The sequence below is a fragment of the Rhipicephalus sanguineus genome, unplaced genomic scaffold, assembly GCF_013339695.2.
Source record: "Rhipicephalus sanguineus isolate Rsan-2018 unplaced genomic scaffold, BIME_Rsan_1.4 Seq4304, whole genome shotgun sequence".
NCBI lineage: Eukaryota > Metazoa > Arthropoda > Arachnida > Ixodida > Ixodidae > Rhipicephalus > Rhipicephalus sanguineus.
Genome location: NW_023615237.1, coordinates 333,727 through 356,740, shown reverse-complemented (window position 1 = coordinate 356,740; position 23,014 = coordinate 333,727). Strand labels below are relative to the sequence as shown.

Below are 23,014 nucleotides of genomic sequence, written 5' to 3'. Positions count from 1 at the left end.
GGGATGATGATGAACGAACTTTACTTATTTGGCAGAAAGATCCCCCTCCCCATTTCAGAGGAGGGGGGACCCAACCTAGACGTCGGCCATATTCCTATGAGCCCTGGCGGTGTCTTCGGCCTGCCGTATTAAGCGCGCTTGTATTTGTAAATCCGAGCTGAGGAGCGTGGCCTTCTACCCACGCCCGTTAGGGAATTCGCCCCACATGGGGGCCTTCGGACACGCCCACAGCATGCTGCTCAAATCCACCCTGTTACTGCAAAATTTACACTTGTCCAAATAAAGTTCCGGTGCGCAGTGGTCCATCGTTACCGGACTAGGAACGTTTGTGTCTGAAGTAGGCGCCACGCCACCGCCTGTTGTTTTGGGAGTTCCTTTTTTATTGATCAAATGGCCCAGCAGCTCTCTCTGACGCCTTATCGTTGGAGTATGTACTGATATTTGTTTTTTGCTGCAATCAACTGAATAGCTTCGGTGACCATGGTGGTCTAATAAGGTTGCTGGCCGCCCCTACTAGAGTTTTTTTCTGCTCGACCGCAGGCCAAAACACTTTAACTCTAGACGTACAGGGCGATGACACGACAAGAAAGAAGACACATAGAGCAGTGGGTCGTCTTCTTTCTTTCTGTGTTAGGTGGGCTCGCGCTGTAAGTCTACTGTTTTGGAATTCCAACAAGCCCAAGTCTCTACCCTTGTAGAAATACTTTGTAGCCAAATCTTAATCAGTCGAGCCAGCGCCTCCTCTATCTTTCTGTGCCTGAGCGAAGGAGAGGAGCGCAATGGGAACTACCAGTCGGCGTTAGTGCGGCTTTGAGCCGCTAGGCGCCGTCACCGTAGGAGACCCAGAGTCGCGTCGTCTTTCGCGGAAATTAATGCCATTGCCGCATTCGAAGCTGCTATATGGTTCAGTTTTCGGCTGTATTCGCGTTGTTTAATGTATAATGAAAAAATGTAAATGGGAATCATGATGCACTTGTTCTGAAGAGCGAGACCATTTTAAATGCATGTGTCGTTCGCGGCTATTTGATCGAGACGCTCGCGCGTCGTCTCCTAGGCCGATACCGGAGAGCGCATGCAAGTGATGGGCGGAAGAGTGTTTTGTCACCGTTACGTTCGATTGACTGAGAGTCGGTTTTGGCTGTCTGAAAGTCGATTGTAAAAGCAGCATTTGTCAAGAGCTAATACTGAAAGCTTGGGCGCTTAAAGTTCCCCGTTGCGTGCTACCGTCTGCTGGTGTAGCACACTATACGCAAGCCTGGAGTGCATGCGCTGAATAGCACGAAATGGTACCTGACTGCTTCCAGAGATATACGTGGTCACCCGTTCCCTTCGTAAAGCTTTTGAGAATTGTATTTGTTGCCACCGAAAGAAAGCAACAGCTCGTGCCAGAAAATGGGGAGGTATGACAAGTGATTCCATCATTTCAGAGTTTAAAGCAGCCAACTCGTGGTGGTACGAAACACAAACAAAAACAGCTGCATATGTCGCACGCTTCCTGCAACATTGGCCGATGTGCGTGAACATACGCTGTGGTTCAAGTCTAAACTCGTAGTGCCGACTCTCAACTTGAGCTAATGTGATAGGCCTGTGAAATGCGGCCTGTTATCTGTTGCTTGAGCTCGTCCTTGTATTTGTCGACGGATTGTTGTAGCCTGAGTATCTGGCTCTTCAGCTATCTTTCTTTGCTCCTGCATTCCGACTTTTTGGTAGTGAGCAAATTAGAGGCCGAATGGCTGTCGGACATGACGCTTTTGTCGCATGAGGCATCCTGCTCAGCCTTGTGCACGCATTCATTGTGACACTGTACATGATGATTGTCGGTTGTTTCGCTGGTAGCGCATGTGGTGTCCATGGGCTCCGATTCTTCGGCTTCGGGACCTAATCTCAGCGCTACACATGGCAGCGATCGCGAGGAAGCGTTGCTACTGCTACATGCATTCGTTCCCTCTTCTTACGCAGCACAGTCACGTTTCGTGATACCTGCCATGCTTGGTTCAGTTGTTACCTTGGGCTGCAAACGTGAAGGGTAGTCTGCAAAGATTGACGCTCCTGCGTCCTTCTTAAGCCGCCGCTTCTTATTTTCTATCATATATTCAAGTCGCAAATGACGGCTACATATTTTAGTATAGTTTGAAGATGTATTAGGAGACCAATTATTCCGCGTAATTACTGCAAGCCACCTGTGCCGAACACCAGCGGCCGCTGGAATTTCATGTAACGACAGCCGAACAGTGTTTTAAGGCGAAAGCCTTAGATGCCTCATCAAACGCGAAAATTGACGGTCGGCGGTGTCAACACGAGTGATGCAAGAAATAATCAATACGTGATGACGTCATCATATGACGTCACAGATAGTAAAATTCCTTGACATCATCGTGACGTCACGTAAAGTGACGTCGTCATATTATATCTTCATTTGGTCAAAATAGGCCGATCACGGAGGCAGTGCATACGCAGCTCAGGTACAGAAAACTTTGCAGCACCTACGATTTTTGAGGCTGTAAGAAAACCAAATTATATGCAAAAATATCTCAGAGGGAGGCTCGGGATGTTCAATACATTGACTGGGAAGAAAAAGAAGATGGCCTTAGAGTTTCAGTCATAATAAGTGAATTCGTAACGATCCTGTGAGTTTTTTTCTTTATCAATAAAGGGAAATAGAAAAAGACAATCGTGATTTCTTTCCGTTCCATTTGCAGAGTGGAACACAACAGTATGACATACTAAGGCATGCGAATGACGTGGTTGGTATAACCTGAAATAGAAAATAAAATGCGAATGATATCGAACTAAAATGCAAGTATTGAACTGGCAGCACGGCCTGAGAGACTGCCGGCGGAATACGTATAGTGGGGATGAAAAGAAACGCGAACATGCGGCACCTACATTCCTTGCTGTTTCACATTTATTTTCAAGTACAGTTGTAGTCATGATGATTGATGAAAAGACGGAGTCATCCATGATACAATCAGAGACCATCTAGCATATTTTAAGTGCGAATGCACTTTATAAGCGACCCTGAATCCGCCGTCCCATAGCAACGGCGCGAGGAAAGGAGAGGAGCGTCTGTAGCAACGGCGCAGCGACGTCACACCCCACGTGACTGCGCGCGCTCCGCCTCCTCACCGCGGTTTGCGCGGGCGCGCGCCGGCTCCGCACCGCTCTTCTAGGTGGCATTGGGTGCAGTGCTTCGCATGCTTCGCCGCTCCTTCTCTCGCCGTTCGCTCTCTCTCCTCCCTGCGCCCCACTCTCCCGTCCGCTGGCTGGGCGCCTCTCGAAATGTGTGCTCGAGACGCCGCTGTGAAACGCCAACGGCGACCACAAGGCTGAGATTATGGCCGTCAGGTACAATGACAACACAAACAGGTGCTGATGAATGTGTAGATAAATGGTTACGGTACAAATCCTCGTCTCGTCATTAATTTACGCCATTAAAATTACTGCGCCGTGTACTCTCGGCGCAAGAAATGCATTCGCATTTCCTCACGATTCCCTTCGGGGACGTGGGGGCATTTTTTTTTTATTGCCACCACGGTCAGAGCGTGATGAAAACAGCGCGCCATTATGTTCGCGTTTCTTTCCATCCCACTGTAGCCGTGAAAGCCTGCGAGGGGCACGAATGCAATGAAACTCGGATGCAAACACGAATTTGTGAGCTTCGTAATACTCGCGGCCGTTCAGTGCCAGCCTATCGTAGTCTACTCGCACAGCGCCACCACGCGGTAGCGGTGAACGGAAGCGGAGCGCGCGCTCGATGGCCCGAGGAAAGCGTTCCCTAGGCAATAAAAAAATAGAGCAGGGTTGAACACATAACTGAGGTTAACTAGGGGCTGTCGCAAAGGCAACCTTTGCAATGTGATAGCATCTTTGGCAACGCGATTGTGAACACCTCACGGTTATAGTGTGGACCATTCTCGTCTCTCTTTTTCTCAACTAAGGCTAGTAACTGCGTACGTAACACCATTTTTGTTATTAATGCGGAAACCTCATATGCCTCCCTAAGGACGAAATTTGACCGTCGGCGTCGGAGGTCCGCGTCATCGGCGACATCTCGCGTCCTGCGGCGTCGTGGACGAGTGGTCCAAAAAATCATCATTGCGTGATGACGTCATCATATGACGTCATCATGAAATCACAGATCGCAGACATTTGTGACGTTAGCACGACGTCACAAGTTCCGGCCTGACGTCATGTGGCGTAACGCCACATAATGCCGTTGTAGCACCCTCCTTTGGGCGGCGAACACAACCGGAGAGCGCGCGACCTCGAGAGAAGAAAATAAAGACGGCGCTTCGCAATGGCTCGTGAAACCACGGCTCGTCTTCCCTGCTGGCGTCGATTCTCGTTTAGCCGTCTTTTTCCTTCCCTCCTGTGGCATAAGCCTACACTACCATCACATGACATCGTAGCTTGGTCAAAGGTGGGCTGATCACAGACGCAGTGCAAAACCAGGTGAGGTGCCTCCGATCCTGGAAGCAGTGCGAAACCACGCTAGGTGCAAAAGGCTTTCGGAGGGTGGCGGGTCAGGATAAATACATCTAGGGTGCCTACATGACTAGCCGTTCTGTAGACGCTTATAGATCTACTGTGAAGAAAGAGAAGATGGCTTTCGCGTTCGAGTCATCTTAGGTGAATGCACAAGGGGCCCTGTGATTTTTTAACTTTCTCTTCTTTACGGCAGAAAATTACGGCAGAAAATCCTGCATTATCGGATGCGTGACAATTTGTAAAAAGGAGACACCAATTTCAAAGATTAAACACCGGCGAACAAAATAATTAGTGGAAGTATATTCGCAATAAAAATCCGAAATTGCATTCCACGACATGGCTGATAAATTCATTGTCAGATCATTTTCCAAGAAGCTATACTGGCCATCTCTGGTAGTTCGCTATTCAGTGTGCTTTTGCGACACATGCATGCCGCAACTAACGGTGTATCGAAAATCAACCATTTGCGCTTTTACATTTCTCCCAGCTACGGCGCTTCTTTTACAGCGAAAGCTGTTATGAGATCATTTCACCGGCCGTTTTTGGCTCCGTAGTTGTCCGCCGCCGCCGCCGCCGCCGCCGGTGTCCGTAACCAGTATCGCTCGAAATAAGAAAAAAAAAACGAAATAAGAAAAGAATTCCAGGATGGATCGAGGTTCGAACCTGGGCCCTCTGCGTGGGAGCCCAGTATTCAACCTCTGAGCCATGCCGGTGCTTGAAACTGCTTTGCAAAAAGGTCCTATACAGGCTTCATTTCGGGAAGGAACCACATTAGCATATGCAATATAGCGTGGTAGAAGAGTAAAATAAACACCAAGCGTCGCACAACGCGAATTCTGCAACCAGGCCTCACACAATGCGAATTGCTCAACGAGTAGGTTGTTGAATGCTTCCAACCCATTACAAAGGGATCTGCCATAATTCTTCGTCGTCATCAGGCACAGCATCAACAAAGTGCGCATAATGCTTTACATGCGCTTAGCAGGTACCACGGCTCTCCGTAGAATGACGAAAAATGGCACAGTGCCTGCTGCCCTACTTCTCAAAAATTACAATAATTTATAGCGTAGTCGGTTCCTCGCAAGTGCACTTGTATTGGTTGCCAAGGAAGCCCATAAGCGCATGATCCATTTCCTCGGGGTCTCAGTAAAATTACAATGATTTATAGCGTAGTGGGTTCCTCGCAAGTGCACTTGTATTGGTTGCCAAGGAAGCCCATAAGCGCGTGATCCATTTCTTCGGGGTCTAGTAAAATTACAATGATTTAAAGCGTAGTGGGTTCCTCGCAAGTGCACTTGTATTGGTTGGCAAGGAGGCCCATAAGCGCATGACCCATTTCCTAGCGGTCTCAGTAAAATTACAATGATTTATAGCGTAGTGGGTTCCTTGCAAGTGCACTTGTATTGGTTGCCAAGGAAGCCCATAAGCGCATGATTCATTACCTCGGGGTCTCAGTAAAGTTCTTCGCCCCCCCCCCCGTCTCTCTCCCACGTCAACGCATGTTATACAGCATGACGGGAGAGGGAAATAGCGACCGGGCGTCACCCAATACAAATTACATAACTGGTGGGCCGTTTAAAGCTTCCAACCCATTACAAAGCGCTGAGCCATAATTCTACATCGTCCTCAGTCGTCGTGTAAACAAAGTGCACATAATGCCTTACAGACTGTCACAAATTAGCGGGTTATAAAGCGCGCGCGAGGCCGCTTTCAAACTGCTACGAGACAGAACGGCGCGAACCGCTCGCCAAGAAGCGCGAAAAGACGAAAAAAACAAGCATCAAAAGACGCCGGCGCGCCGCATCCTCCTCACCCAATCGAGCCAGGCGCAGACGACGCGATCAAACGCCCGGCAAATCCTGGATGTTTCTAGAAGGAAGGGGGGACGCATCCGCGAGCGATGCCGCCGCGATTCGAACCTACGAGAAAGCTCTCGCCCTTTCCCCAGGCTTAGCTGTACTGCACGCAGAAGAAACATCCCGACGCTTCTAGAAACCGGGGAAGAAGGGATAAAAGCGTGCAAACGACGAGAGTCGAGTAGTGAGGCCAGTTAGCGAGTCAGTGAGCGAGTCAGTCGGCCCGGTGATGGTGAAGTTACGCTAAGTGTGGCTCCGTTAGCCAAAGAAGACGTGTTTATGATGGTGTGCGGTCAGTCGGTCGTGGATCTGGAAGAGTCCGATGACGACGCCGCGTGAGCCGTGACAAGTCACGACGACGGTTGAGCTACGACGATCAACGCTGGAGCTGGCGTGAGTGTTTCCTTGAAGAGAAGCATTCGATTACCGTCCAAGTATTGCGGACTGGATACGCCATTAAATATTCAGGACTTTAACGGTCATTGAATAGTTGTAATGCATGCGATTGCATTTGTAGCGTGTGATCTGTTTGTTTAGCTCCCGTTGTGTAAACACCATCTGAGTAATATTGTGAAGTGTAACTGGTACCAGCCGAGTGTGCACGTGTTTGTATTATTTGTATTGCCTTAACTAAGAATATATTTCGTTTTCGTTTGTGTTATCGACTCTCGGCTCTGACTCGGTCTTTGGACCACAACCGGCGTTCGCTGGCGCACCAAAGGACCAACTCTAAATTGTCCGCGCTTTCGTGGTGCGTTTTCGGAGGGCCTTGACGCCAGCCCTTAGAATCCGCCCGGCGATTGCCGTCCCCATTAACGGGATCAGTGACAATTATTCTGGCGTCCGCGACAGGACCTTTTTGGTGCAAAAGTGTGTCCAAAGTAGGGAGAAAGAGCCTTGAGACGTTGATAGTGCTTGCGAACGATTTTTGAGTGTTGCACCGCGTTCTCGCTAACCTGTGTGCAGAGAGTGTACTGGTATTCGAAGTTAGGCAGAGGTATTGTGTACTCGGCTAGGCTTTGTTTGACGGGCATCATGGATCTCGAGAAGTTAGTTGCCCTTGGTGAGAAGATGGGTCTTTCTGGGGCCGAACTACGAAAGTGGGTGAGCCAAAAGGAAAAGGAGGCGGTTGAGAGGGCTAACAAAGAGAGAGAAGCAGAACTAGAGAAAGAGAGGTTGGCAGTTGAGAGGGTCAAGGAAGAGAGAGCAGCAGAGCTGGAGAGAGTGAGGCTAGCAGCTGAGAGGGAGAAAGAAGAGCGAGAGGCGAAGGAGCGACAGTTGAAGGAAGAAAGAGAGGCGCAAGAGAGACAGATGCAAGCTGAGATGGCTGAGAGAGAAAGGCAACGGCAGCACGAATTGGAACTCGAACGGCTCCGTTTGCAGCAGCGCACAGAGACTCCCGTGCAAGCTAGAGTGGAGAGCAGCGAAAGGGAAGATCATAGCTTCCGATTGAACCCAAGCAAACTGCTTGTGGCGTTTGATGAGAGAAAAGATGACCTTGATGCATACCTGCACAGGTTTGAAACGATAGCTAGAAGCCAAAATTGGCCGGAGCAGCAATGGGCAACAGCTTTGAGCACTTGCTTGAGTGGCGAAGCGCTCAGTGTGTACGGTAGGCTGACTCCTACCGATGCAGCTAATTACGGAAGAGTAAAAGCTGCTTTGCTGAAGCGATTTCGATTCACCGTGGAAGGCTTCCGTGATCGGTTCCGTACGGGAAAGCCAGCTGATGGCGAGACGGCAACGCAGTATGCCGCGCGGCTCAGCCATTATTTTGACAGGTGGATCGAACTTTCAGAGACGGCACAGGAGTACGGTGAGCTTAGAGAGCTTCTAATCAGAGAGCAATTTCTGACCAGTTGCCACCCGAGCCTGTCGCTGTATCTGAAAGAGAGGAAAGCTAAATCGCTTGACGACATGCTTGAGTTGGCCGATCAATTCTTGGAAGCGCAAGGTGGCACGAATCTGGCCAAAGTAAAAAAGGAAGTTCACGAGGAGTCGAAGAAATCGGCACCTGAAGAAAACAAGCGTGCACCAGAGAGTGTTCCGCGATGCTTTCTGTGTAACCGCGTGGGTCATCGCGCTAACAGCTGTCGGACCAACTTCTCACGCCCCAGGGTGATGAAGTGTTTTAAATGTGGTCAGACTGGCCACAAAGCAGACGCGTGTCGAATCGATGCGAGTAAAGCCCATCAAGCAGCTTGTGCGTATGCCCCGCCAAACGAGGGAACAGAAGCGATCAATGATGAATTGGCCGAACTGAAAAGCGGGAAGAAGATGGATTTCATTGGTGCTGCGGTGACACAGACGTGTAGGTGGATCCTCGCTTCTCCGCAGAATGACCAATAATGGCTTAGTAGGTGCTTCCCAACTTCACAAAAATTATGATTTATGGCGTAGTGGGTACCTTTCTAGTGTACTTGTATTGTAGCCCCAAGAGAGCTTACAACGGGCTTTAGAAACGCCACTCTTCCAGCTTTCGCTGTGACTGTGCTGCGGTTTCAGCGCAGGCCTGGCGTTTTTTTTAGCAGCAGTTAGTGTGTGGAAGAAAAATCAGTGAAGTTGATTTATTTTTGTAATCGTCGCCCTTACACACACTCAGGCTTGTTTCGACAGCGTTTCACGTGTTCCTAGTTTTCGTAGATTTGTGTGATAAATCAGGCATTCAACGATGAGCCGTGTGCATGTTGCCATGCTTGCGTGACCGCAAGCTCGACAACTTATGGTGGCCAAAAATTACCAAACGACTGCATCATTCTGTCAAGAACTACAACTTCGCGCAATTGTAGATGTAAGCTCGCAGGTCGTACAAAAACTTTGTGAGGTTAGTGGTGCGATATCTACGCACTATTATTAGCATTGTTTGCATCAGGATTGGGATTGTGAGGTAAAGTGCTGAACAAGCATGTGCTCGTCCCTTGTCTCCGATGGCAGCAATAAAAGAAGTAAATAGCAGACCTCTTATGTAATTAATCAAAATAAAAGAGCACTACTTGACTCAACTGCGAGTGAGTATAGCCAATAGATTGACGCTCCTTTGTGCAGTAGACCAGGTAGCCAACGTAGAGGGCCCAGGCATTTCAAGAGATTTGATTGCAGCAGCTTTGAATTGACGCAATATTGTACGTACCTGTGAAGATATTTCCGCGGACACGAAGACGTCGGGCTTGCAAGGCTTAAGGTGGGACCCCTTGTGCCTGTTAATGCAACAATAAAATCACATTCGACACGATTTCTTCTGTTTCTCCTGTTTTTCAGCTTTGTTTAGCTCGAGCATCAATTGCACCTCGTAAATAATACTGAAAACGCCAAAATAAAAACGATCAACGTAACTATGAGGAAAGGAATGTAAGGTAGCACCGGGTGGTGCAGAAAAAGCATCTCCATAAACACTGCTGATGCTCGTCGTATGGAAGTGGGAGAAGACAGTCGACACACTCAAACCGTGCCTATAGTTCGATTGAAAAGGTCCGTCACGGGTTGCAGCGCTCTTGGTAAAGTAGGCTAGAGTCTGAGGGTTACTGTGGCATTAGGTCACTGGTTTTACCCTTATCAGAAGCAACAAGATAGCTAGCTGTGCCAATACCAAGCAACACGCACCCAAATACCGCAAAGAAGGGATACATAGAGTAGGAAGATCACTCCATAAGAGTTGCATAGAATATGCCCAGACGAGGTACAGATAAAACTGTAACTGCCCTAAGCCCACAATTACGCCAGCAGCGGGGCCAGCACAAGCATAACAGGAACAGCTGTTGAAAGCTGGTATCACGCAGGTATCAGACCCAGAAGGCCTGATACTTGCATGACAAACTCCACAATAGTCAGCGACTCACAATCAGCGTGCCGTAACATGAAAGCAAGCTGGATATCTTCCCCGGCAATGAAAATATGGCAGAAGTCTGCAATAGAAATCATAACTCGGCACGCACTTACGTCACCTGGACACAATACAACGAACCACTGGCAGGAAACAAAGCGGTACACGAAGCGGTCCCAGAATGCGCTAGCCGAGCTCTCCTGTATAGAAGGGTGGCGCCTTGGGCTAGTTGGCAGGCATGACAATTGTTATAGCACAAAAGCAGGACAAAAACAAGGTACACGAAGACGTTTTCGTGTACCTTTTGTTCTGCTTTTCCGCTATAACAATAGTCTCCTGTCTAGGGGACAGTAAATGCGCAACATGGCATGATATCCTGCAGAAGGAATCGGTAATCTTGCAAAATTACCGAATGGAAAGAAGCTAAAGTCACCTAAAGTTAACATGAGAGCTGTCGGCAATATTCAGACGTGTATAAACAAACTAGCTGTGTAATAAGGAATGAAATCTACTGTACCAGATTCGGGTTGGATACTCAAAGATCTGCTACGAAGCTAAGAGCCTTCGCCGCACAGTAAAACATTCTCCAAACAGGCACCTTGAATTTCACCGACGCCATAATACCCGTAAGCGTGCGGGGACATAATAGCGAACGGAGAAGTGAGAGGAGGAAGTCGCGCTTAGTCTGAAACCACTCCGTCGATATGAACGTCACGGTGTCGTGTGTATTTTCTAATGCGGTAAATAAAGGGCCTCACTGATCGGTTACATACCTGAGCGCTGCTAGCCTCAGCGTTCGGAGTATTCGCCTAGCATCACCAATCCACGTAGAATCCACTCCGACACACCACAAGTGCTACACGAAAAAAAAATGCCCCCACCTCCCCGATGGGAATCGTGAGGAAATGCGAATGCATTTCTTGCGCCGAGAGTACACGGCGTAGTAATTTTAATGGCGTAAAGCTGGACACATCGACGCGCTCAAGCGTCTCTCTTTTGGGCGCCTCTTTCAACGAACGCTTCCTACGTGCGTTCGTAATAACCTCAGGGATGTTGCCACCGCCTTCAGTGCAGCACAAACGCGTTTAGAACGCGCTGTTTTCAGGCTGTGCCAAGGCAGCACAAGCGCTACAAACGCGTTGCAAACACACTGCATTGAGGCGGTGGCGCAGGGAGGAGAGAGAGCGAACGGCGAGAGAAGGAGCGGCGAAGCACTGCACCTACCCTCTCCTACACTCTCTCCACACATGCGGGAGCTCCGCCGAGCCCCCATGATGCGAGCGCCCTCACACGCAGGAGCGCGCTCCTCCTCTCCACTCACTCTCCGCTACTCCGCCTGCACCACCTGCTCCGGTTGCTAGGGGCGAGGATAAGCGCGCGCGCCCGCAGCTGTTGCTATGGCAGAGGGAGTGAGAGCGGAGAGGCGCGCGGACAACGCCGGATGCCTTACATAGCCTGACTAAGAAATTCATTCGCAAAAAAATACGGCAATTTTCGTATTTTCTTTGTTAGGTGACAGAGACCTCACCACCTCTTAATGACAAAAAGTTGTGCGTCGCTTTAACTGGCTTAAAGTTGTAAACACCAATGTACAGCGGAGCTGAGGGGCCTGCTTCGCTCACTTAACGTTGCGAAGGTTGATGACGTCATCACCGACGTCACACAACCTGCGCTCGCCGCGGCTGCACATTGGCTTCTCCCACGCCCGACTCGCTCTGTCACCTGCGACCCGCTGCTCCTCCTCACCGCTTGAGCAGTTGTATGTCTACAACATCCAGCTCGCCTTCTCATCCACTCGCCTGTGCATTACCCTCACCTTAACTTCTCTTTATTATCACTTGCAAAATATGCATGGCTATGCTATGCTGTACCCCCTCCCCTCCTCCTTTCCCTCTCCTTCTTAACCTCGCATCACTCCTATTCACCCTCACTTCCTCTTCCCACCCCCTTGCTATAAAGTAGCCTAAACATGGCCCGGAAAGGCTCTTGACCCTGGTTGGAAACCCAGGCTAGGACGAATATCCCGACAACGAGGAAGCTGTTCATTCTGTGAAATCCGCATGAATTTCCTTGTCTGTTTTCGCTACAAGCGGGTGTTTGCCTCTTTTACCTTCCAGTTACACAATAATTCAATCTTTTTAGTGTCATTGACTAAAACGGCCTTCCCGTGCGTATTACCACTACGTCCTGCTAATCGTCGTTACTGTTGCTATTTACCGTTTCTCTATTTCATGACGATTTTCATTGTTCACTCTCTACGTGCACCACCACGCTTGGTGGTGCACGTAGAGATAGGTAACACAACACAAGCGCTTGTGTTGTGTTACCTATCTTTGTGCCATCCGTTTGCGCGCTGTTATTTCCTATAATGTGTGACCAATTCGCCCAATATTCAGTGTTGCTTCCGTATTGAAATGCACATACAAAGAAAACAACCATTTCCAAGAAAAAAAACCTAGGTTTAATGTGCCACTTAGCAGTAAACATATCAGTGAGAAGAGGTGTCGTTTGGAAGAATGCTTCAACATTTCAACCTCTTGAAGTCGTTAGGAATGAGCGAAAGGCAGGGGAGGCTGAGTTACGGGGACACACGTTTATTCTAAACGCGTTCAAGCCTAGGAGCCAAGCCACGCGCCATGCGCACCTCGAGCCCACGCTATTACGAGCTTCGCCTGACTTTGGCTAGATGGCAGCATCTACAACATCTCTCAATGCAATCAAGCGAAGTTCGCTGCCGGAGGCGGCTTCACTCACCTTCCACTTCTGGTATCCCCGTGGGAAGTGTCCTGGCAACGCGAACGAGTGTCTATAGCACAGTCACTGGTGCTGCGTTGTCGTCTCCTCGGGAATATGGAACTAGCTGCGTCCAGGTTTCGCGTACAGCAACCATGTCGGTGCTGACACAGTAAGATCGATGCTCATTGGCTGTGGCTTGGACTGTCCCTTTGCTCTTCAGGTCTGTCATCCACACGAAATCTACATAGAGAAGGTCCGGCAAGTTGCGGACTCTGTAACGACTGTCGAAGTCTTTCCGTTGGCGTTTTGGATACTTTTCCCCGAAGTTCTGAAGGCTGTCTCGATCTGGCAATTGGGGTGTCAGCTTGATGGAATAAAGAGAAAGCTTACATCTCAGCCGACAACCCATGAGTAGTTCGGCAGGGCTGTATCCATTCTTAAAGGAGTCGACGTGTAGGCTAAATGTGTCAGGTAAGGGTCCTTGCTCTTCGTCATGAATGTCTTGATTTTTACTGCAGCCTCTGCAAGTCCATTACTTTGAGGGCAGTGAAGGCTAGATGTAATGTGCTTGAAACTGTAGTCTCGGGCGAAGAGTGAAAACTCAGTCGACGAAAACTGCGGGCCATTGTCGGAAACCACTCCTTCGGGAATTCTGTGGCCTGCAAAAATGACTTGCAGTGGTTGGCTACAGCTGCGCAAGTGACCTTATCCAGACAGGGGTATCTTGAATAATAATCAGTAGCCATCAACCATCAGTGGTTTTTGAAGTGAAACAAGTCTATTGCAATGCATTGCCAAGGTATTTCAGGGAATTCGAAGCTTATCAGTGGCATTTCTCATTTGACTGCTGTTTCGATTCATGGCTGACATCGCTTCACCAGGAACGAGAAATCAGATTCTATGGTGAACCACCAAACACAGTCTCTGGCTCGAGCAAGTGCCTTTGTTATGCCAAAGTATGCTTCATGCAAAAGTCGTAGGACTTCTTTTCGGCAAGAACAAGAGACGGGAACTTGTGAAGCGTAGAGGAGTAAATAATTCTCCACATTGAGCTGGTGTCGATGGTCGTAGAAAGGGTCAAGTTCTAAGTCTCTCCTCGAGGGCCATTCTTTCTCGCACAGCAGACGATCTTTTCGCAGACAGTGTGTGCTTGTTGAGACGTCTTTAACCATTTAAGACAATGTTGCTTTGTCGGAAGAGAGGTAGTCATAGAGCAAAGGATTGCTTCCGCGCTTTCTTCTAACTCGCTGTATTCTGTCTCCCACAGAAGCACTCTCGAAAGTGCATGTGCCACTGGAAGTTCTTTGCCTGGAACGTATGAAACCTGATATTGTTATGGCACCATCCTTATCTTTAGCCTCTGTAATCTAGAGGTCAAGTCGTCAAGGCTCTTCGAAGTGAAGATGGTAACAACGGCTTGTGATCCGTCTCCACTTTGAAGAGCTTGCCAACATGTCGCTGAATAATCAAATAATCGCTGAACATATCGCATGCCCAGACAAAAGCAACATCCTCTTTTTCGATCAAGCGTAAAGCTTCTCGATTTCTGAGAGTAACCTTGAGGTATAAGCGATGACAGAAAAATTGCCATTCGTTTGCTTCTGCCGGATTAATGCTCCCAGTCCAAAGGACGATGCGTCAGCGGTGACGACTGTTTCGCTTGATGGGTCGTTAACTCCAAGGACAGGACGAGATGAGAGCGCCGGCTTCCACCTGTTGAATGCCTTCTCTTGTGAAGCACTCCAAGCAAATTCTCGATTCCTTGAGAACAGGAGCGTAGTGGCTGCATAATACCAGATAGATCGGGAACGAATTTCGCGAGGTATGTTGCGATTCAGAGAACTCTCTGCAGCTCGGTCCTGTTTTAGGGACTCTCTATTTTCAGTATGACTTCAACTTTCTTTTTGTCGGGTCGTATTCCAATATTCATCGAGCCAGTGTCCAAGAAATTTTAGGCGTTGAACATTAAACGCGCAGTTGCTGTCGTTGAGTGTCACTCCTGCTTTTGCGAGTACCTGCAGCACGTTTCGGAGTGTCTCATTGTATCTATGGCTGTTGGAACCCCAGATGAGGATGTCGTCCATGTGACACACAACTCGTGTGAAGCCTTCCAAAATGTACGCTATCTCCTTCTGGAAGTGTTCAGGAGTTGACGCAACTCCAAACATTAATACAGCGCCCAAAAGGTGAGGCGAAGGTGGTGAGTTTCCTTGATTCTTCACAAAGTAGAATTTCCCAAAACTGGCAGTTGGCATCAAGATCTTAGATCAACAAACAAGTCCACGAAAAGTATAAGATGTCATTCTCTGTGAACTTGGTGCAATTTTGTGAAGTCGACGCATATTCGTTCGTCTCTGGAGGGCTTTGGGACGACTACATATGGTGCGAACCACACGGTCAGCTCATCACCAGGTAATATGACACCGAGTTTCTGCATGTTTTGAAGTTCCAGCTTAGCGTCCTCGTACAATGAATTTAGGATTCGCCTCGAGAAGCAGAGTGCGAAAGGTGTTGCTCCTGGTTGAAGCTGAATTCTGTGTTATTGAGCAGCTTGCCGAGTCCTTGTAATACCACTGGAAGTTCTTTATTCCGTTTCACTTTGTCGGCAACGGCATTCACGAATGTCAGTATCTGTAGCTCTTTGATGGCTGGCTTGCATAGCAACAGAGTGTAGATCTGATCTAAGACAGATATGCTTAGTAGTCGCGTAGTTGTGGTAGAGGAGCTCAAGTTGTGCCACTCCTGCGGCTGACAGAAGCTTTCCATCTGGGCCATACAGATGACGAGCAGGAGCTAAGAGAAGCGGTCTGTCCTCGAGTGTCTGGAATACCTTCGTCGGGAGGACGGTTTCGTCGGCACCAGTGTCAATCTTGAAGTCTGCTCGCTGGCCTTGAACCAATACTCCAAGATGACTCCAAGCTTCTTAATTTCCAGCATCCGTCGTCTTGGTTGCTGCAAGGGAGCCTGCTTCTAAAGTTGCGTGCTCGGTTTCCGCGCAATCGAGGCGTCGCGACATGCATACGGAGGCATAGTCGCCTTTCTTGCGGCAATCCCTACAGACTTCCGAGCTTGCTGGGCAGAGAGTGCGAGAGTGACGCTGTCGACCACACCAACAGCACGGTTTCTGCGTGCTGTTTTTTATTGGAGGGTGAAGGTGCCTTGTTTGCCCAGCGTGGATAACTGCCTGTTTTGCCACGCCCACTGGACTGCACACCGGATGCAACGTTGTCCAAAGTTAGAAGTTCCTGGTGGAGCTGCGCTTGTTGCTGACGGATGCTCGATCTGGTGGTCGGAATCGAGAGCCTTTCGTAGCGTGAGGTCGGCGTCGAGCTGTAACCTAGCAGTTATCTGCTTGCCTTTGATTCCAACCATGGGGTGGTCGCGCAGGAACTCCTCTCGAAGAGCACCGAACTCGCAATCTTTCAAAAGCGTGTAAAGCGCAGTGACAAAATCTTCGGCCGACTCACCACTTCGTTGCGCTCTGGTGTTGCATCTGGCTCGTTCGAACGTTACGTTGCGTTGCGGAGTAAAATACTAGTCTAACTGATCCACGACCGTGTCAAATGTCTTGGAGTTCTCTTCAGATAAAGCGAAGGTGGCGTAGGTTTCCTCGGCTTGCTCACCCGTGATGTAGAGTAGCGCGTCTACTTGATGTTGCTCGGGCTTCATGCACATACCTGAAGAATTTCGGAAATGTTCAAACCGCTGTTTCCATTTGGGCCACTTATTTGGCGGCGAAAATTAAAGGCGTCCGGTGGTTGTACAACGAACGACGCCATGGCCTCGAACGTTAAAAGGTCGCACTGCTTGAGTTCCGAAGCTATACAAGGATGGAGCAGTTTACCGGCGCTTTCTTGCTTGCGGCGTCTTCCGCAAAGATCATGATTAGGGTTAGATGTCCACTGGTAGTACCTGTTCTTCTGATACCATGTTGAGGTCGTCATGGACGAGCGAAAGGCAGGAGGCTGAGTTACGTAGCCACACGTTTATTCCAAACGCGTTCTAGTCTACGAGAGAAGCCACGCGCCACGCGCACCTCGAGCACACGCTATCACGAGCTTGCCTGGCTTTGCATGGATGGTAGCATCTACAACAGAAACTGTTCATATTTCTCGTAGTTTGTCAACCACTGATCAACTAGGGGATGCTGCGCGGAACCAGAGAAATTAAAAAAAAGTAGTTTTCATGTAAACATGCACTTGCTCACCATCTCAAGACTTCACTAGCCTTATAGCAGAAAATGGCATGCTTGTGTTTTCGTGGGTACTGCGTGACATACCAGAAACCTGATTGTCTTAAGCAGTTGGCGGTGTTTATGCCGCAACCAGACCTTCGTGTTTGTTGTTCGTTTTCTTAACTTTTAAATAAATGAGACGGCCATGAAGAATGTCTTACCCGTTTAACTCAAGGAAGATTACCAAGAGACCCAGGAGAACACCGACCAGTAGTCCATACGTGGCATTCAAGAGAACCACACTCAGGAAGCTCAGCGACCAGAGGGCCTGAATAGATTTCGCAACGGTAGCAAAGCTGCATTAACGAGATTACACGCTCTCACATTTTATCACAATGCATGTTTCTCTAAGACACTTACGCAATCAGTTCGACCGGTTTTGTAACCATAATAATTAGGTAATAAATGGTGAATAATGGCCCAAAATGCACGGCACACAAATATATATCGTTTACCAGACCGGTGAATGTTCTTTATTTCTTCCTAAGCAGATTCTAGTGTCTTCCAATTTCCAGTCTACATACAGTGTGCACATAAGAACGTCTTCTGTGGGTAGTCATCACATATACATGATTACGCAAGACAGTCCGACATAACGCATGACACCGGAAGCAGACGAAAACAGCGCTTGTCGTCCTTGTGTATTTTTTCCTGGCTTTCTGTATTCCACCTCGCTCTTAACCGTAATGAAGCAACACCAAGCTGAGTCCAGACCGTTTTTGACTTAGCATAATGGCCACATTGTAGCCGGCCGATTGGCGGCACAGTTCGTAATATTTGCCTACCACTTAAATCGGTGGACATCACTTAACAGCTGATAAAATGATAAACAGAATGATAAAAATGATTCCATGCAAGACATGTGTATCCATGTTGGGGCGCTATTATATCAGTGTGATTGTGCTACTGTTTTGTGCTTATTAATGCGAAATGGAGAGGAAATGAGGAATTCTCGCGTTATGTAAATAAGAGGTAACGGTACAAAGCTTTTATTTTGAAAGAACCAGAGAACCAGTTAATAAGTCATTTTGAAAACTACCCTTATCAATAGAAATGCATACTGTGCATTTTACAATCATAATCACGATGATTTATTTATTTATTTATAAGTACCCTCATGAGCCCGTGGAAACGCTTACGTTTAATGCTTGCACATGAAAGACAAAACAACTGATCACAATCAGGCTACACACACAGTTGTGTAACTTCTGCTTGGCGAGAGTGTTCTTATCGCCGGCGCTCATGTTTAGAAAAAGCGACGCGGCGCGCAGGCGCGGACGCAGCGCCGCACTATATTGCCCCCCCCCCCCCCCCCGCCCCGGCAGTGAGGAGCCTTCAGTGGTGAAGAGGATTGAGGAGTCTTTTCGAAAACAACGCCAATGGGCACCAGTTTTGCCCACGCGCTGCATCAGTGGGGCTCCGACGGCGGTGCTAGAGGCATCTGTGGAGAGGCCCAAGGGATAATCTGGCTTGGGATGGGAGAGCAGACTGGCGTTGCAGAGGGCATTTTTGCAGTCTTCGAACGCTTGTGTTAAAAATGGTGTCCAAGTGACAGGATGGTTTCCCCGTAGACAAGCCTAAGCGTCATGGAGAGAGGCCTGATATGTGGCCGCTTTAGGCACGAAGCGCCTGTAAAGGTTGAGCGTGCCCAGGAAACGGCGGAGCTTTTTCACTGTGGCAGGCAGCGCGTACTTTTTAAAGGCCAGGTTACGGTCAGGCAAGGGTCTACTCGCTTCTGAAGAGATTTAATGCTCTTCTGTACATTTATGAGAAGCCGAGGTCACCGAGACGCTGGTAAGGTTGATGCAGGTGTTGGCGGTGGTCCTTTTCGTTGGGGGAGAAGACCAGGATGTCGTCTAGGGGGACAAAACAGAAGTCTAGGCCGCGGATGACGTCGTCGATGAAGCGTTGGTAGGTTTGTCCCGCAATGCGGAGGCCAAAACGTATGAAAGGGCATTCAAATAAGCCGAATGGCGTGATAATTGCGGTCTTCGGGACGTCGTCCAGGTTCAAAAGAATTTGCGTGTAGGCCTCTACCAAGTCAACAACTGAGAAGGTGGTGCTGCCGTGTAAGTGGTGGGCAAAATCCTGTATATGAGGGATGGGGTACCTGTCGGGGATGGTGCAGGCATTGAGGGTGCGATAATATCCTCAGGGTCTTCAGCCATCAGTCTTCTTTGGTACCAGGTGAAGCGGGGAGGCGTAAGGTCCCTCCGAGCGGCGGGCAATTCCTTCGTGGAGCAGGCTTGCAAACTCGGCTCGGGCGATGCGCAGGCGGTCCGGAGCTGGCCGACCGGCGCGGCAAGAGCCCGGGGGGCTGGGAGTAGCACGAATGAGTGCACGGTTGAGTGGCGCACCTCTCGGGGACGCTCGCTAGGACGAGTCAGGTCGGGAAACTCTGCCAAGAAGGCGTGGTATGGCGATATATCTTTAACGGCAAGTGCCATAACGCTAGGCTGTATAGTGGTCGTAGGTCTGCCTGGCGTGGAGAGGCCTGTTGCGGCATCAATAAGTCGATCATATCGGCAGTCAGGTAGAAGATTGCAGTACGCTAAGAAGGGGGACTCGATGATTGGCTCTGAAACGTTGGCGACGACAAAATTCCATGAGAATTCACGGCGTAGGTTGCTTAGGTTCATGTTAAGGCAGAGCGAGCCATAGGTCCTAATGCTCGAGTGATTCGTCGCACTTAGCTCGAACAACGTGCAAGGACGCTGGTCGTGCAGGCAGGCTCGGGGGAAGCAGCAGATGTCGGAACCGCAGTCGATGAGGAACCGCCGCTTAGTCACTTGGTCGGTGACAAAAATGCGACGGCCTCTAAGTTGGCAGCTCGCGGCCGTCTCTACGGGATGCCGTGGAAGTTTCTATGACGTCCGGCTGAGCAGGGTGGCGGACATTTCTGCGCTTTGTCACCGAAGTGACAATGGTAATAGCGACGGCTGTCATCGTTTCTTGCGATCAATCGGCGCTGCGGTCTTGGCTTTCGGAGTGTTTTCGGTAACACAACTTCGGGCATTGATCCAGGTACATTTGAATTGAGTACAGCTAACGGGCGATTTCGATTACACGGCTCGCGAGCTCAGGCGTGGGCTTTGTGGTGCCGACGGCATGGACGGAGAGAGGTGGCGATGGTAGAAAGACTTTGACGACTTGGTCCGTGATTTCGGCGAGCTGGTCCAGCGGCATATTCGGGTGAACTTGGAGAATCCTGTGCGTGTGAGGGTAGACTCTGAAGGCAGAATATTCGGAGGAGGGAGTCGTCAACCGGCGTACTGCCCGCAGGGGCACGCATACAACCCAGAAGGTGTGATGGCTTGCGCTCACCGAGCTGTTCGTGCTGAAGGAGTTGACGCACTTTCTCGTCTTTTGAAGGCGAAAGCCGTCAGATCAGTTCCATCTTTAGGTGTCGGTAACAGTCATCAGCCGGAGGACTTGCGTGTATGTCGCGGATCTCAGTTGCGTAGCGAGAGTTTATATGGGCAATGAGGGAGTCATAGCGCGTCCGGTCTGGTTGATACGTTCCAAGGAAAAATGCGCCTCGACTTGAGCGAACCACACCTCAGGTGACTCTGCCCCAAATGGTGGAAACTTGACGGTGATGCGACAGACGTCCGTGTCGGCGTGTCGGCATGGGAGCCGTAGCATCCGCAATAAATAGAAACGATAAAATACTTGCCACAGAGCTAGCCTTCCTTTTATGTAATATTGCATATTGTCTATTCTGCAGAACAGTTCTGAGGTCGCAAGTTCAGAGCATCACTACCTACAGCTCGGGAGCATTCTCTCGCCGAGATCAGTAATTCTTCATCCTCACATTTCCTTTATAACACAGTGCATGCATATAAGCGAAGGAAAGATATGTCACTTACAAAATCAAATCGGCTGATGACCCAGAGCTTTGGCAAATTTCTCAGCGTGCTCAGCATTGGAAGCAGGACTACAATAATTACCGTGCCAAGGACACACTGAAACAAATAAAAGAAAGCAGTTTCATTGCCAATATACAGAGCGCGCAACTAGGAGTAAGCGTCGTATTGCAGAGCGACATGGAAATTGAAACTGCCCATGCCTTTCGCTCATTGCTCTTCTCATGGCGTTGTCGAGAAAGAAGCTTGCGACGTGATGTGTATTTAATTTCCACACGATGTGAAAAATAAAAAGCGTTGCTGAATGTCGAAAGAGTGTGCGCTTCACCTTTACCAGAAAGCGCTAGGAGGACAATCATTGTACAAAAATACCGTAACTGTTGAAAAGGCAACGTAATACATTTAAAACCTGATCTAACGGAATTCAATTTTACGAAGTGCCCTATCTAACAAAGAAACTTTCGTTTCCCGACAAATGTCCATAGGTTTCAGTGTTGTCATGAACCCAAATTAAAAGCTTGACCACCAAACTCCAATTAACGATGTGCTTCCTGAAATGGTTGTGTGAAGAAACGGTGATTTTTTTTAAATTTTAACAGAGGCGGTTTTTATTATGAGTGTGCGCTGTAACGCTATCGCGTTAAAACATTTCAGTACCTTAGTCAAGGCCTAATTATATCTTGACGACGCTGCACGCCGCACCCATGGGTGCAACAAAGGACTCGGCAGTGAGTAGCGCTCTTACCTATACCTGATGGAGCTAAGGACGGTGGTGGTTGATTTCGTTATTTCATGGTTCATGTGACAGATAGCCCGGATCGTCTCTTCGCATCATTCTTAATCGGCCTGCTTGCACAACCACTTCATTAGTTCTCTTTTCTGCGTCCTCGCATATCGGTAGCGCGTTATAGCTTGACCATCTACCTGGCCTGCATTGGCGCGAGATTTGAGAATCCATGTCCAGACCGCCCTCACCAACTTTTCACTCATGCATGCGTGGATTGGTGGTAAACCCAAAGCCAGGTATTTTTGGGCGTATACGTTACAATTTTAGATTTTGAAAGTAAAAAAATCCAGTTCTCGATTTTACGAACTTCCCGTTTTAACGAAATAATTCCAGCGTGGTCATCACTTCGGTAAATCTAGCTTCCACTGTATAAATATATGGGCACTTTTTTTTAAAGTTGATATCACTTTGAAAAGGCACAATTAATGAGAACTAACAGACAATAATGCCAACGACAATAATGTGACAATAATGTCACTAAGCTACTGCGGATGACCGCCGCAGTAACTCAGTGGTAGAGCATCGGACGCGTTATTCAAATGTCGCAGGTTCGGTCCTTGCCGGCGGCACGTTATCTTTACGTCCACCTTACTTTCTTCACACTTATATCCTAATTACTACAAATAACACCCCCTATACTTTTGTTGGCATTATTGCCTGTTAGTTCTCATTATTATTGCGTCTAACAAAGAAAAACGAGCCCTTAAAAGCCATCTTCTTTGAAAAGGGACGTCACACATGTTAGAAACTGGGTGGTGGAAGCATTGGGTTTTACAAGGTCTAACAGTGGTATTTTGCATGAACTTTAAGAGCAGCTTATTTTTTTTAAAAAATGTGTCTAATATACTGGATAATGCGGGCGTTTGCTAGAATCCGCATATTATAACTTGCAGCAAAATTTCCAGAAATTTACAGGCGATCAATTTTTCTTGCATGTTGCACCCACTGCACTCTAGGGCCCGAAGTTACCTTACGTCTTTTTAAATTCTGTGCTCGAGATGGCACCCTCACTTCTAATCTGTAGCTCTTGCAACAGTCTCATACCTTCCCTTTGCTATTACTGGTAATTAGCAGGACAGTTTCGTTCGACTTTGGCAATTACAGTACGATACTTAGGATTACAAAAAGCAAGGAAAGGTTCAATGAGCGCCTTCGTAAACATCGTCGTTGAAAACTTAGTCTGTCAAAAGCGAGATAAGCCATCTGAAATCCGTAATAAGTATTTTA

At 48.5% G+C, this 23,014-nt stretch overlaps 1 protein-coding gene across 1 annotated transcript in view; it reads right to left on the bottom strand.

Annotated features, from left to right (window-relative positions):
• The window catches only part of LOC119377310 (uncharacterized), an 88,672-nt gene that overhangs the window by 9,614 nt on the left and 56,044 nt on the right, over nucleotides 1–23,014 (bottom strand). The window contains exons 11-16 of the mRNA XM_049411570.1: nucleotides 21,004–21,099; nucleotides 20,185–20,497; nucleotides 19,245–19,532; nucleotides 16,172–16,319; nucleotides 14,916–15,141; nucleotides 13,046–13,264 (exon numbers count right to left, since the gene is read on the bottom strand). Of these exons, the coding sequence (XP_049267527.1) occupies nucleotides 13,046–13,264; nucleotides 14,916–15,141; nucleotides 16,172–16,319; nucleotides 19,245–19,532; nucleotides 20,185–20,497; nucleotides 21,004–21,099 (1,290 nt within the window). The remainder of the gene's footprint in view (nucleotides 1–13,045; nucleotides 13,265–14,915; nucleotides 15,142–16,171; nucleotides 16,320–19,244; nucleotides 19,533–20,184; nucleotides 20,498–21,003; nucleotides 21,100–23,014) is intronic.